Source organism: Penicillium longicatenatum, assembly GCF_028827895.1.
Source record: "Penicillium longicatenatum strain IBT 33135 chromosome Unknown contig_6_segment0_segment0, whole genome shotgun sequence".
Lineage (NCBI taxonomy): Eukaryota > Fungi > Ascomycota > Eurotiomycetes > Eurotiales > Aspergillaceae > Penicillium > Penicillium longicatenatum.
The window spans coordinates 290,851-303,601 of NW_026643123.1; the positions used below are offsets into that span (position 1 = coordinate 290,851).

The 12,751-nt window shown below is 46.5% G+C and overlaps 4 protein-coding genes across 4 annotated transcripts, besides 12 other annotated features; 2 read left to right on the plus strand and 2 right to left on the minus strand.

The window, feature by feature from the left end:
• Positions 1-993: 993 nt before the first annotated feature.
• Positions 994-1,794, plus strand: N7484_008319 (uncharacterized protein; the record flags this gene model as incomplete). The annotated part of the gene is made up of 1 exon (XM_057118706.1): positions 994-1,794. One exon carries the CDS (start codon positions 994-996, stop codon positions 1,792-1,794), a length of 801 nt encoding a protein of 266 aa, XP_056968261.1.
• Positions 1,795-2,653: 859 nt separating this feature from the next.
• Positions 2,654-2,726: a sequence feature (Protein overlapping with rRNA (N7484_008320, KAJ5635007.1) was converted to a misc_feature.).
• A 111-nt stretch (positions 2,727-2,837) lies between these two features.
• Positions 2,838-2,856: a sequence feature (Protein overlapping with rRNA (N7484_008320, KAJ5635007.1) was converted to a misc_feature.).
• A 77-nt stretch (positions 2,857-2,933) lies between these two features.
• Positions 2,934-3,007: a sequence feature (Protein overlapping with rRNA (N7484_008320, KAJ5635007.1) was converted to a misc_feature.).
• A 57-nt stretch (positions 3,008-3,064) lies between these two features.
• Positions 3,065-3,114: a sequence feature (Protein overlapping with rRNA (N7484_008320, KAJ5635007.1) was converted to a misc_feature.).
• A 55-nt stretch (positions 3,115-3,169) lies between these two features.
• Positions 3,170-3,183: a sequence feature (Protein overlapping with rRNA (N7484_008320, KAJ5635007.1) was converted to a misc_feature.).
• A 56-nt stretch (positions 3,184-3,239) lies between these two features.
• Positions 3,240-3,299: a sequence feature (Protein overlapping with rRNA (N7484_008320, KAJ5635007.1) was converted to a misc_feature.).
• A 48-nt stretch (positions 3,300-3,347) lies between these two features.
• Positions 3,348-3,441: a sequence feature (Protein overlapping with rRNA (N7484_008320, KAJ5635007.1) was converted to a misc_feature.).
• A 62-nt stretch (positions 3,442-3,503) lies between these two features.
• Positions 3,504-4,022: a sequence feature (Protein overlapping with rRNA (N7484_008320, KAJ5635007.1) was converted to a misc_feature.).
• Positions 4,023-4,276: 254 nt separating this feature from the next.
• Positions 4,277-4,394: a sequence feature (Protein overlapping with rRNA (N7484_008320, KAJ5635007.1) was converted to a misc_feature.).
• A 55-nt stretch (positions 4,395-4,449) lies between these two features.
• Positions 4,450-4,567: a sequence feature (Protein overlapping with rRNA (N7484_008320, KAJ5635007.1) was converted to a misc_feature.).
• A 491-nt stretch (positions 4,568-5,058) lies between these two features.
• Positions 5,059-5,084: a sequence feature (Protein overlapping with rRNA (N7484_008320, KAJ5635007.1) was converted to a misc_feature.).
• Positions 5,085-5,138: 54 nt separating this feature from the next.
• Positions 5,139-5,422: a sequence feature (Protein overlapping with rRNA (N7484_008320, KAJ5635007.1) was converted to a misc_feature.).
• Positions 5,423-7,977: 2,555 nt separating this feature from the next.
• On the minus strand, positions 7,978-8,607 carry N7484_008321 (uncharacterized protein; the record flags this gene model as incomplete). The annotated part of the gene is given in 2 exon segments (XM_057118708.1): positions 7,978-8,302; positions 8,321-8,607. The coding sequence occupies 2 exon segments, from the start codon at positions 8,605-8,607 to the stop codon at positions 7,978-7,980; spliced, it is 612 nt and encodes a 203-aa protein (XP_056968263.1).
• Positions 8,608-9,598: 991 nt separating this feature from the next.
• On the minus strand, positions 9,599-10,461 carry N7484_008322 (uncharacterized protein; the record flags this gene model as incomplete). Its single annotated transcript, XM_057118709.1, has 2 exons — positions 9,599-10,115; positions 10,178-10,461. 2 exons carry the CDS (start codon positions 10,459-10,461, stop codon positions 9,599-9,601), a joined length of 801 nt encoding a protein of 266 aa, XP_056968264.1.
• A 700-nt stretch (positions 10,462-11,161) lies between these two features.
• N7484_008323 (uncharacterized protein) lies at positions 11,162-12,700 on the plus strand (the record flags this gene model as incomplete). Its single annotated transcript, XM_057118710.1, has 1 exon — positions 11,162-12,700. One exon carries the CDS (start codon positions 11,162-11,164, stop codon positions 12,698-12,700), a length of 1,539 nt encoding a protein of 512 aa, XP_056968265.1.
• Between the last annotated feature and the right edge of the window lie 51 nt (positions 12,701-12,751).

Sequence of the window (12,751 nt, forward strand, 5' to 3'; positions counted from 1 at the left end):
GGCTGTCTTCTCCAGAATTGCACGACGAAACCCTATGTAGTAATTTCTGAACTTTTAAGTCAACACATCCCACAGGCCGCCGGGAGAAGTCTGCAGGATGGTAGTATCATCGATTGATTCTTCCATCCTTCCAAGATCTGAAGGTTTCAAATATAAAGCTCCCCAGTACTCAACTGCTGCTTCAACCACATGTATACCCCTGCCCACTCCTTTGCCGCCCTCCTATCTCCCCGTATCGAGATTGGGTAATTTGCGCGCCTGTTGCCTTTGGAAGAGGAAAGGTCATATGGCTAACCGCCTTTGGTCCTGTCCCCTTTTCTTGGCAGCCCTCTCTCCAAGTTTCTTTCCTCTCTATCTAGGTACGCTTTTCTGTCCTCACAGTCCTTTCCTAGCCTTCCTTAGATGTGGTGGCCATTTGCAAGGTTCTTCCATAGCTCAATGCAACATCAATATATATTACACGTTCTTTCCATTTGTAACATCTGAAGTCTTTTGTATGCCCACGTGCAAAACTCAATGTTGAATTTCTTTAGCGGGTGATTCAAATGTTAGACACAACATTTGAAAGATAATAGATCCAAGGGGACGTGTTAATAATCATTCTGTCTTTATATCGACGGTGTTCTGTTGCTTTAGTATACAGTAAAACTGATTGAATATTTCTACACTCGTTTTCGTCGTACCTTATACCCATTGATTGGTTGAATACCCAACTCTCTTCTTTGGCAGGAAATCCCAGAATTCATTTGCCACATGTGCAGACGAATCCAAGTGTTTTTGGCCTGAACATGTGGGTTCCTGCAAACTTAGATTCCATCCATGTGGTTTAACCGCCTAGGTCGATACCGTGGCACTGATAGTGGTCAACCTCCTACCTAGTTAATGACCGCAAGGTTACATCACCGTGGTGTTTACGGATGACAAAATTGGAATTCGCCATTTACCATTTGTCTCTTTACGCAACAAACCCGTGAGGACTTCTAAGCCTATACGATGGCAATCCATTTCACCTACCATGGGGTAGAAAACTTTTTGAACGTCTTAGGGGAACAAAAGCGACGTGCCGAGCAAGACGGATTTGATTTATTAGCCTTCTCACAAGTCGAGTTTGACTTCCTCCGTCGCCATGAACTTATGATAGAGCGACAAAAGATTCGAATATTTGAGTATGCGCCAGATAAACAACAGCTCATCATCAAGATGCCCATTCGTGCTATCTTTGCCGCCCAGGGAATGATATTCAGATACTTGACAGAGCAAATGACGAAGGTCGGGATGGAAGATGACGACTGGATGCTTCTTAACGGAGGCGATTTTCAACTTGAAAACGGATGCACCGTCGAGCCAGACTTGGCGCTTTATTGCATGGCAGGTGGAAAGGGGCTGCCACCGTTTCCGCATATCGTATTTGAGATTGGGATTTCGCAATCCGTCGAAGATTTAAGAAGCCGTGCAGAGTATTATATCCGGCACTCCATTGAAGAGATCAGTGCAGTAATTTGTTTACATGCGCCACAGAACCAAAGTCACGTCAGCTGGGCAGTGTACAAGGCGTTTAGACCATCTAAGCAGGATCAGGATTTTAAGTCTGTCATTTGCGGCGATGGGCTAATCAGCTTCGATAAATATGATGGCAGTGGGGAGCTCGGTCTGCCCGCCAATATTACCACCACGGGGCCAATGACCATTCCTATCGGAAAGGGACCTCTAGGGACCCCAGATGATATCGAGTTGATTGAAGAAGCCCTCGTCAAAATCACCGAGAAATTAACTTTGAGACGCTGGCAATGGTAATTCAAGAGCCTTGGAATGAAAGACGAACAAGTTGCCAAATTCAACAATATGTACGCACGTTTGCTCATAAAGATTGTGGGACCTGCAGCAGCGGAAGTTCCCAGCGAGCTCCAAAATTTCAAAGATTTGAACTTCCAAGGATCGGCATCCAAATAAGCGATCATGTCTCCAATTTGATTTATTGGCAGTCAACACTTTATCGCCCAGAAGACCCAAAAGAATTGGTTTATTTACCCATAGAGCAATTGCAAAATGTGGTACGATACCCACATGCCATTTTCATGACTGGGTTCCAAGGTTTATAATGTGAGTCGCATCTTACAAGACTTTGGTTGGAATCTTAGGGTCGCAGTATTCGAATTGTCATTACTCCAGATGAGCCGAGCGTTGATAGTTGGATGTGTTAATTATTCAATTCAAATGTTTGCTTCAACTTCAAGGTGTTGAAATGTTTCAACTTTCTTCCGAACATAGTACATGCCAGTACATATGTGTCAACCGGCACCTAGGTGTATCAGCACTTGAAACAACCAGTCGACCCTAGATATCTGGTACTAAACCTCAAGTGCTTGAGAGATATGTATTTCAGGGTACATATCTTGAAGATGTCCGCTACACTCCAAATGCCCAGGTGCCAGTGTAGAAATATAAGTAAGATCTTGCACAATGTTTATCTTTTATAAGCTTCTTTTTCCAAATGTCCAGTTTATGTATGTGGCACTGGGATTGTAACTTGGGACATGTAGTCAACTGCAATGCAAATTGATAGCAACCTTTGTGAGCTGAGTTTCACAGAAGAAACAAAAGCAAAAACATACAACAGTTAGGATTCGCATGTGGTCACCCACCATACTACTAACTAACCGGCGTGTGGCTTAAGTACGGCTGAGCGGACGGGAAGCCCTGTTCTCCACACCCTATGGTCGTATGTACTAGATAAACAATGGCAATGGATTATATAGTGCAGGGAAGTTGCTCGAAGACATGAGTAAAAACAAGGGATCTAGCTACATACATGAGATGAGTGAGGTTGGGTGGATAACTACCTCGTCCCCAACAATACTCGAAATGAAAGTTAGAACAATTCAACCAAGCAATGCCCGTTATGCAAATTTATACAAGTTTTCAGGGGTCAATACTTTGCCACTGCCCTTGTGGGCCATATTGGACTGGAATCCTAGGCCATGAATCCAAACCGTCCAAAATCGCGAGCCTAAAGTAACAGGTTAGCACACTTGATGTCATAACCGTATACGTATCGGACACATACGCCATTCCTCCCGTCAGATGTGGGTCGATATGACAGTGAAGCAAGAATGCCTGATCGGTTAGTTATGTAGATCGGTATAGGTGTTGAGAGATCAAAATTTCATACCCCTGGGTTTTGTACTAATGTAACAACAAAAATTAGCCTAGAAATTTCTATCCAAGTCGAAAGCACATACCATGATAGCGAATTGCCATCCAGCTTTCACCTTTCCAAGCCGGAAGCGTAGTGAAAGTATCTAATTTTGATTAGCTACCGAGATGCCCATGCGGTTAGAGCCTCGAACCTCTCATAGGGGGATTGATTAGGTTGAAGCTTTCTGGAATGGCCTTGACGGCGTCGGCGACCGATGTCCACTTGAAGCTGCCGCTGCCGGAACCCTTGAAGTTGTGAGTCAGCAACGTTGGAGCCAGAGCTGGGTAAGATTTCTTTTGGCGCTCACTAGAACATAAACTCGATTGGAGTGCTTGTGGAGTGGATGACCAGGCTGGAGTGTAGAAACATTGCCAGATAAGGAAAAAATTATATCAACCCAGGTACCATTTTTCGTCCCGATAGCCAAAGGGCTTTTAGCTGCGGATCGAGGGTCCCACAGAAAAGGCCTATCGGCTTCCATAGCAAGGCCGAAGGTGTGATATCCGTTCAGAGACCATTCCCAGGCCTTTTTAACACGACCAACCGTAAGAATGTAGGTCTTATCCGGCTGCTGACTAGGCTGGCTAGGAGTCAACATTTCAACCACGGTTGCGTCCAGTGACACAACCCCTGTGTTTGTTGCGACTCCACCATAGTTAATCGAAGGCATTGATGTAACCGAACGTCCATGCTTGTAGGACAGAGTAGCGAAGCCCGCAATCTTTTGGTTCAATCCCGAATTTGCCGCTGTTATTGAGTAATTTCCAGGAATCTTGTTCAGTTGTATCAAACAGGAATAGCGGCCACCATTGTTGATTGTTAGCGCCTAGGGGGAGAACTTTCGTCAGAAATGGTTCGTGAAAGCTGCTGTCCAAAGAGTCAAAGGTATCATACATCAACTTTAACAGGCTTTATGAATGAGCCATCAACCTCATAGACCCAAAGTGAGTGATTGTTGATAGACACTTTGATGATCAGTTTAGTAGCTCATAAGAATTTGGCAAACTACACACCTGTCAGGGCTGAGATCGATGCCGCACCAATGAAATCAAAGCTCGCCCACCCATTGAGCGGGTCAACTTCGATGACCTCTTCTGTCGATTTGGTAGCGTGACATTCGTCAAATAGGGTGGGTGGAATTTCACTGAAGTTGTGTGCAAACGTTGTTTGGGCATAGGTGTTTGTAAGTGGGAGACAACTTGGTTTTCCAATTAGCACGGATATCTCAGACAGAGTGTTAGTCAACAGCATACCCTTTAGCCGTAAAGTTCATGCCTTGAAGCACAGGCTTCATCGAATCAGGGACCATGTTAGTTAAAACCCCAGGATCGCGGCAATTGACCCGCCCTTTCCCGTTGATCAGAATAGAATCTGCGCACCTGAACGCCATGTCAGTTTCATCAAGCTTCAAAATCCTCACGTCAAACCTTTAGACTTACAAGGTGTCAATGTCTGCAGACACTGCAACATCCCGGAGTTCTTCTGATGTCATGTGGAACCAATCAGAAAGGACCACTAGGTTCGGTGACTGAATGGCGTTATAGATCTGAGTCCGTTGGAATGTATCATTTGTGATTAAACTCAACAATTTCACAGGAATATTTCGAGGCCTTTATGTTCCCAATATAAGTCATCAAAATTTGCGCTTGGTATCAAGGCAGACAAACCTGATATAAATTGGACCATACAGGCCATCCATGATTTGCCCAGAAGTATGTGAGTGGTACCTGCAATTCTTTAACACATCTGGAGGTCTCATTCAGCATTATCGACTCACCAATATGCACCATGCTGCTGGACAGTGAATTTGGAGATAAATTGTTTGCAAGGGGGAATGTGCCTCTGGGAGACTCCGGGCACACCATCCGACCAAGGCGTTCCGACTTGCCTATCAAAATGTTATTATATAGGCCGGTGTTGGTCGAGTTACTGGAGGACCCACTCGATTCCGTGATAGTGAATTGTGGTATTGAAAGGGCTGAAATTATTCACGGTCACCTCGACGTTGTCTCCTTCGTCCATGATGAGTGGTGGCCCAGGGAACTGGCCATTGACCAAAAATTGTTTCCGTACGACCCCATCGGCAGCCCACGATTCCCAAGTCAAATTCAGCTCAAATTGCTTGGTGTGTGAAAGCTGATTGGCAAGAATTGGGCGGTTCACTTCTACGCCAGTGGTAAGACTGACGCCTAATCCCACAAGGTACATCAGCGCGACCAACTTCATGGTTGCTGGAACGATGCTATACACTTGCAGGTGAGAGCTGGGACAACCACGAGGGTAATGGAAGCTCAAACTCAATTTCTGGAAAAGCCCCTAGGGGCGTGTACACATAATCATTTCGTCTGTCATTGGAGCAGACAAAACCAATAAAGTCACCGATGTCTCCACAAGCGATCGCGCAGCGGGATTTGCCTGACGATCCGATCAGGGATAGTCGATTCGGTGTTTGATCTCATAGTCTGCATTCTAGCTTTCTGAGCATCTCCACTTTTTGCAGATCTCTCTCAACACGAGTCAGGCTTGGCCTAAGATGGGCCTCCCCCTATTCTAAGGTTCTGCCTTCAAAACCAACGTGAAGTCACTTGGGCATAATTGGAAGACGAAGGATGGCACTGGCTGCAAGGTCTATCACAATCCTCTTGGTCGAGAGAGTTGATTGGCAAGAAAACAAAACGAGCGGCTGGTCCGTGCATCGGAATTCCAGGGCAAACATGCAAGGGGGATCCAGTCCGGGATTTTCTCACTTCGATCCACTTGCCCTTTTTGACTTCGAGATCATGATTTGCATTCTTCAATACTAAAGTAGTCGTCGGACATGCTCGGAACATAATAAAAAGGGGAAAAAACAGTGAGAGGGACCCTTTAGAACATGAGTCATGCATACTCGGTCGAACCGAGGCGGGAATCTACATGGTCTCTGAGAACATCCAATATCTGAAGATTGGCAAGCAGGCTCATGTGTGAAATCATAATACGAGGTTTGGACACATTCGCAAAGCAACCGAGAGGGATTGGTTGCTTATCTGCACGAGGAAGCACAATGTGAGGAATCTCCTCGGAAGCAAAATCAACGGACAACCCCACATCTGCGTCACTTATATACGCGACAAATTGCCCCTGCCGAGAATTTAGTACTGGCTACATCCGATACTTATTCTGTTATCCTTGAAGTCGGTGGGGAGATCACGGTGGAGATACCAGGTGCGATGAGGCGGCAATGACATATGTAGAACCTCATTTCCATCCAGCGTAGAGTGAGCTTCGCACACAAATTGACACAAAAAAGATGGACCGAAATTTTACCGGAATGCGTCTCATGTTGAGATCTAGATAACAGGGAAGGCCCAACAGAAACTCCGATTTCTACCAAGCGATCCACGAGTGCGGAGTACCACTCGTCTAGCAGTGTGAAGTGCGCGCGACTGATTTGCTAGTCAACATTTGGACCACAGAGAGTTTGAAGTGAGCGGTCTGGCCGTGGACTTTGTTCACTTGTCAAAAGTGGTCAGCTTCGTATTCACAGGTGCCAAACTAGGTACGAGGTATGTACTTTTCGATAAAGTAGTCTGCTGCCGACCTTGTTCGTCTTTCGAGAGAAAGACAAAATAAATCAACCAGGCTCCTTTTTCTCTCCGGCTTTTGTCATCATTCGGGCCGCGAAGAAGCACCGTGAGACTGACAAGCACACATGATTGACAAAGGCAGTTCAAGCTTTTCTACCGCGTCTGAACTGTTTATATGTCAAATACTAGGGAGTCTCCCGGTTGGAGCTATGAAAGAACAAACTCTCTTCTTGGCATAATGTCCCATATTCATTGTTTCAATGTTCTAACTGTCAATATTTGGCCCATCTGTGCGCAATACATCAAAACAGATCTGAAATCCGGCAAAAAGTTACCGATTTGTCGGTAATGGTCTATGGTCGGAACAAACCTTGCCACTCTTTCTGAGATCGATAATATGTAGCCCATAAATGGGAATATTGGTAAGTGCTGGTGAAAGCAAATTGAGTAAGATCGCGTTACGATAATACTCAATGTTAAATAGACATGCCTTTTGGGTGAGGTTTTAAAAGTACGTAATACATCGCATCGGCACGACTACTCAAGAGCCGAAGACCCGAAGAGCCGGTATGCTTGAAACCCTTCCACGGCAAACCCAAAATAATGCCTTCGAGGGCAATTGATTCGATTGCTTGGCCTAAGACGATCGGAAATATTAAATGTCGTTTTGGATAGCGGCGTAGCAGGATTAATAAAGATGGAGGCCTATAGCGATCTGGTTCTTTAGTACTTGAGAAATTACCTGCCAAAACCCCATTGAGAACTTGCTCCATACGCATTCATACTTTTGATTAACGGTCGTTGGAAATAGGTCAAAAAGACCCAAGATATCTGGTTGCAATGGTGAAATGATAGTAATTCTTGGTGAGTTGACTGTCGAGACAATTTAGGTATACGGAGGTCTTTAGATTATATCCATACGTCATAATTAAATGGACTGATACCTATTATCACGCGAGAAGTTCCCCTTCCTCTCCATGCAGGAATCACATGAGTCGCTAGATATGCGCCCGACTTTGCCTCATCCTCGAGCTCACGTATGAGGGTAGCCACCATTTGGCGAGAGGTACTGTCCAGGTACAAAAGCAGAATGATCACTCAAAAGAAACACCACCGAGTCTGCAATCTCCCGCGGCTCGGCAAATCTCTTCAAAGACGACTGATTTCTTAGGGTAGCAACGATTTCACCCAATTGACCCTGGGCCAGAGCATTCATCAACCCAGCCGATGCCACCACACCTGGCAACACAGCATTACATCTATCCAGTACGGCGCCAAATCGATGGCCCATGTGCGTGTGAATCCCATGACAGCGTGCTTAGCTCCAGTGTAGTGTGGAGATCCTGAGGTGCGCATGATAGATGCCGTCGATCCAATATTGACCACGGACGCGACCTGCTCGTTGATGCCAATGTCGGTCTCCGGTGGATAAGGCTTGTTTTTAGCCATGTAATAGCGGAAGAGCTCGGTGGCGCAATGCCAGGTTTCGTATGCACAGACTTCTATGGTTCTGTAGAATGTCTCGTCGCTCTGGAGGAAGCTATCTTCCTTATCTCACAGATTGACACCTGCATTGTTCACAAGACCGTAGAGGTTTGGACTGATACTGAAAATCTTCTGGAACGTATCGCGTACGTTCTGTCGGCTCGTAACATCCACCCCGGTGTACACATAGAATTGGCCACTGGTAGTTGGGTAAGGAGCGTGTACCTTCTCGTCGAGTGGATTCAAGTCCAATATATGCACAGTCGCCCCAAGCTCCAGAAGTCGCACAGAGATGGCATATCCTATGCCAGATGTGCCGCCAGTAACGGCAATTGCCTTATCTTTGAAGAAACGGTCCATGCTTGCAAGATTTCGAGCTGATTGATGACGTTAGAAAAAGTTTAGCACCAAATGGCGATGTACTGTACTTTTCTTTGTTTCAGCAAGTGACAATCGGACAGAAAGTCAGAGACTGAAGAGTGAGGGGCTTTTTGTTTATTGGATCGAAGGCAACAGTGAGCATACCAAACCAAAAACTTGAGTCTCAGCTTTCATCCGCTGATGATCATCAGTTAGGTATATCGCTATTTATGTGTAATGGTTATCTGTGCACGGCATTCGAATACAAAACCTCGATCCAGTGCATTTCCGGTAGTTTCGGCTTTATTCCAGGAGAACCCAGGTTTCTGCTATACAAAGTGAGCGTGCAGACGAGTGTCTTTGCCGGTGATAGCCGACCGGGTAGGGAAGTCCTTTATCCGAACTAAGCTATCACAAAGGTCAATAATACAATAATACCATTCGTTCTAGAGATGATTTCGGCCTCGCAAGATTGGAAACTGGCAGCCTTGGGCGAAAATAATGAGGAAAAGTCAACAAAATTACATAACAGGGTCCCAGCCTCTGACGAATCCGGATGGAAGCAAACCATGTATTCCGGTATTGAAAATGCGGTGAACACATCCCAAAGGATAAATTTAGAAACATCTCCAAGAGACGAACTCGCCTTCAACTGCCGTTTTGTACAAACCCCGGCTATTTGTGATTTATTTTATGATTTCGGCAATGGAATTGAGTTCCGTAATCATACGAACCTCTTGAACGAGATCGAAGCTATTGAAGCGGATGCAAGCCAAACACTCAGAGTACCTCGTAGAGGGAATGAGAATCAGTATATACAGAAAACTTCAGTTGTATGAATTAATGTCCATTCCTATATTCACCAACGCAATCTTTTGCCGTAAAACCAAATCCTCTAGCAAAATGAGAGCTGAAAACATCGACCAAAACAAAGAACATGCTTTCCGAATCACGCTTCAAAACATCTGTACCACGACCTTTGGCTACCTGCTCATACACCATTAGGCCGCTCCTTCGGGTCCATTTCCCGTTCCGGAGTGGGCTTGACAAAGTCCGACGCCAGAATGGCCGACACGCCGAAGACCATAGCAATGACCATGCAGATGATCTCTTCCAGAACAGACATGCACAGATAGACAGTGACGCTGGTGTGGTCATTTAAGACCAGAGATTCTATTGAAAAATGGCGATAAGAGGTGTAATCACCGAGGGCTGAGTAGATCAGCCGAACCAATAGAAAGGGAGCGGACAACGCAATGCTAAGGAACAGCTTCTTCTGATAGCTCAGCATTGCCAAAGAGAATGAATAAAACAGCCAGACCGTGAGGATCATGGTGATGGCGTATACGGCGAGAAAGAGGCCCATGGCTGCTTTGGTGAGGTTGCCCGGAGTGTAACCACCATTGTTATCGGCGGTGCTGACTCCAACAATACCGAGGATCAGGCCGATAAAGGCCATAAGAGTCACCAATGCGAGAGGACGTGGAGGGATCTTTTTCTCCATATCACTAAGTAGATGTTCATTAGACCACATCCATCAGGTTGAAGAGCTTTATCGCCATCAACTCACATTAGTCTCAGTATTCCGACATAAGCCAGCAATAGAGGCGCAATGCCAATCAGCTCGCACACGAATATGGCAATTTGGACATCCTTTGAATCATTATTGATCGAAATGAGGGTAGCAATACTGCCAGCAAGACGAATGAGCGAAAGGGTGAACGGATATCGCCAGATCTTGGAACCGACTCTCCAGCCTGTTCGTTTCCAGATGAAAAGGGAAGCGACAAGGATGAAAGGGAAAATGATGAGCTGGAGAATAGCTATTCCATCTTGATATGTAACGGACCCCATGGTTTGCTTAAAATGGTGTTCTAGGGCAAGCAGATGTTGTTGTAGGGGGTTGGAGAAGTATAGGAAGATCGGGTTGGGCACTCCTCTGGACGGACGATTGGGGCCCTTTTATGTGTTTCTTCATAGATATACTGACATTATTTTTATAATAGCGGCCCCATGCAAGGCCAGCCAGCCCTGAGCCTTATTCTTCCCGCGACCAAGTTTGGCGGTGTTGTTGGCATCTTCAAATCCGCGTTGACTGGTCCAGCATCGAAGATACCAAAAGAGGGCTAGCGTGGACGGGGAGGGTGGAGGATTAGCAGCCAATCACCACACTCACTTGTCAGCCTTAAGTGGCTATGGCCAAACAGCTGCTTCTGGGATTCCCCTCTCGGTAAAAGAGGTGCAGATCTGCCTAGGTTAGCGCCTCGCCATTGCGCAACCTCGCAGCGTCGCTGGTGGGGGCGAGAGGGGGCCACTTGAGCTTCCTTTGACTTTCTTCACTTTCACCCCACGCTGGCCCCGAGCCCGCCAAGAGCTTGAACCCTTCCTCCTGTCGAATAAGCACTCAAAGGGGCTGTGTACCGTAGCTTGTTTGCAAGGCTAATTCAGCTGTCTTCAGCTCGCTTCAGCCCTGTGGAAAGGCGATAGTCTTCAAATAGTAGCCCCTGTTCCGCTTCATTGTCTCATTGAGGATCTCTGGTCACTTTGTCAACGCATGCTTCAAAATGCCAACTCTCAATGCACCTCGTGCAAGGACATCCAAAAGCTGCGGCAACTGCCGCGCCGTAAAACGACGCGTGGGTCTCCCTTTCCTATTCTGGCGATGTTTGTCATTAACACGGCCGCACAGTGCGACAAGCAGGTTCCCCATTGCGGTCAATGCATTCGCACCCGCCAATCTTGCCCTGGATACCGTGATGACTGGGATTTAGTCTTTCGCGATCAGACAAGCCACACAATCAAACGGTCTAAGAAGACACTAGAAAAGAGTGGGGCCTCAACCAAGGTTATCCCCGTGGCCGCACCGGCCCGTGGTCCGGATCCCAATCTTGACGAGATAGGCGTGAATTATTTCCTCCAAGACTTTGTTGCGGGTGGCCGCTCCCCCTCACGTGGATATCTTAACTACATTCCAACTGACTATTCCGCCGATGCCGAGCACCCGACCCTCTTCACCAGCATGGCGGCTGTGGGCCTTGTGGCGTTGGCCGCTCGTCAACCCGAGCTGGTACGTCACGCGCGCGCCAAATACTCCGAGGCGATTAATCATGTCAATAATGCGTTGGCATCCCCTGTTGAGTCACTCAAGGACAGCACCTTAATGTCGGTGATTTCGCTTGGGATTTTCGAGCACGTCTCAAACTTTGAGTCGTGGGTTCGACATGTCAAAGGGGCTGCAGCGCTGGTGATTGCCCGAGGTAAATTTCAATTTGCCCGTCGGCCTGCCATCTTGATGTTCAACCAGGTGCGCGCAGATATGACGACTGCCTGTATACAAAGTATTCAGCCGTTTCCAGACGACATGCGTGAACTGCAGGAAGAGGCAACCAAATATGCTGACCCTTCTGATGCATTCTGGCTACTTGGAGTGCTTGCTAGCCGGTGTGCGACTCTTTTCGCAAATGTCACAGCGAAACATAAGGGCTTCCCTTCGTCAAAATCTTGGTCTGATTTCTTGAAAGAATCGGTCGCAGTTCAGGATGACTTCGAATATGTTCTCGATGTCCTTGCTAGACAGGAATCGTATACAACCATCCAGGAGACTTGTGGGAGCGCGGAGTTTATCTCATATAATGGTCAATACAACCTATACAGGTCATTTTGGGCAATAAGGCTTTGGAACAACTCGCGAATGGTTGAGATCATCATTTGCGAGATCATATGCTGGCTCATCAAGAAGGTTTTTGACGAGAATATGCCGTACCCCTATGAGGGCCAGCTTAATCTTAAATCAAAGCTGCAATATGCGATGCAGATCGTCGCAAGAAGAGGAGAGGAGATATTGGCCAGTGTCCCACAGGGGCTAGGGCTTGTATTGTTACCCGATCTCGATAATCCCCAACAGCCCAACGTGTCGGGAGGTTATATGCTGATTTGGAACCTCTATACGGTCGGAAAGTCTCCTGCGACTAGTCATCGAAATCGACAATGGATCATCAAGCAACTGAAGGATATTAGTAAAAGTGCAGGTATTACCATGGCGTTTCAGCTTGCCGATGACCTTGTTAAAATAGAACAAAGTATAAGTTCATAGCATTGTTTCTCCACAATCTGAAAACTCAGGGTGGAGCAATTCGGTATGAGA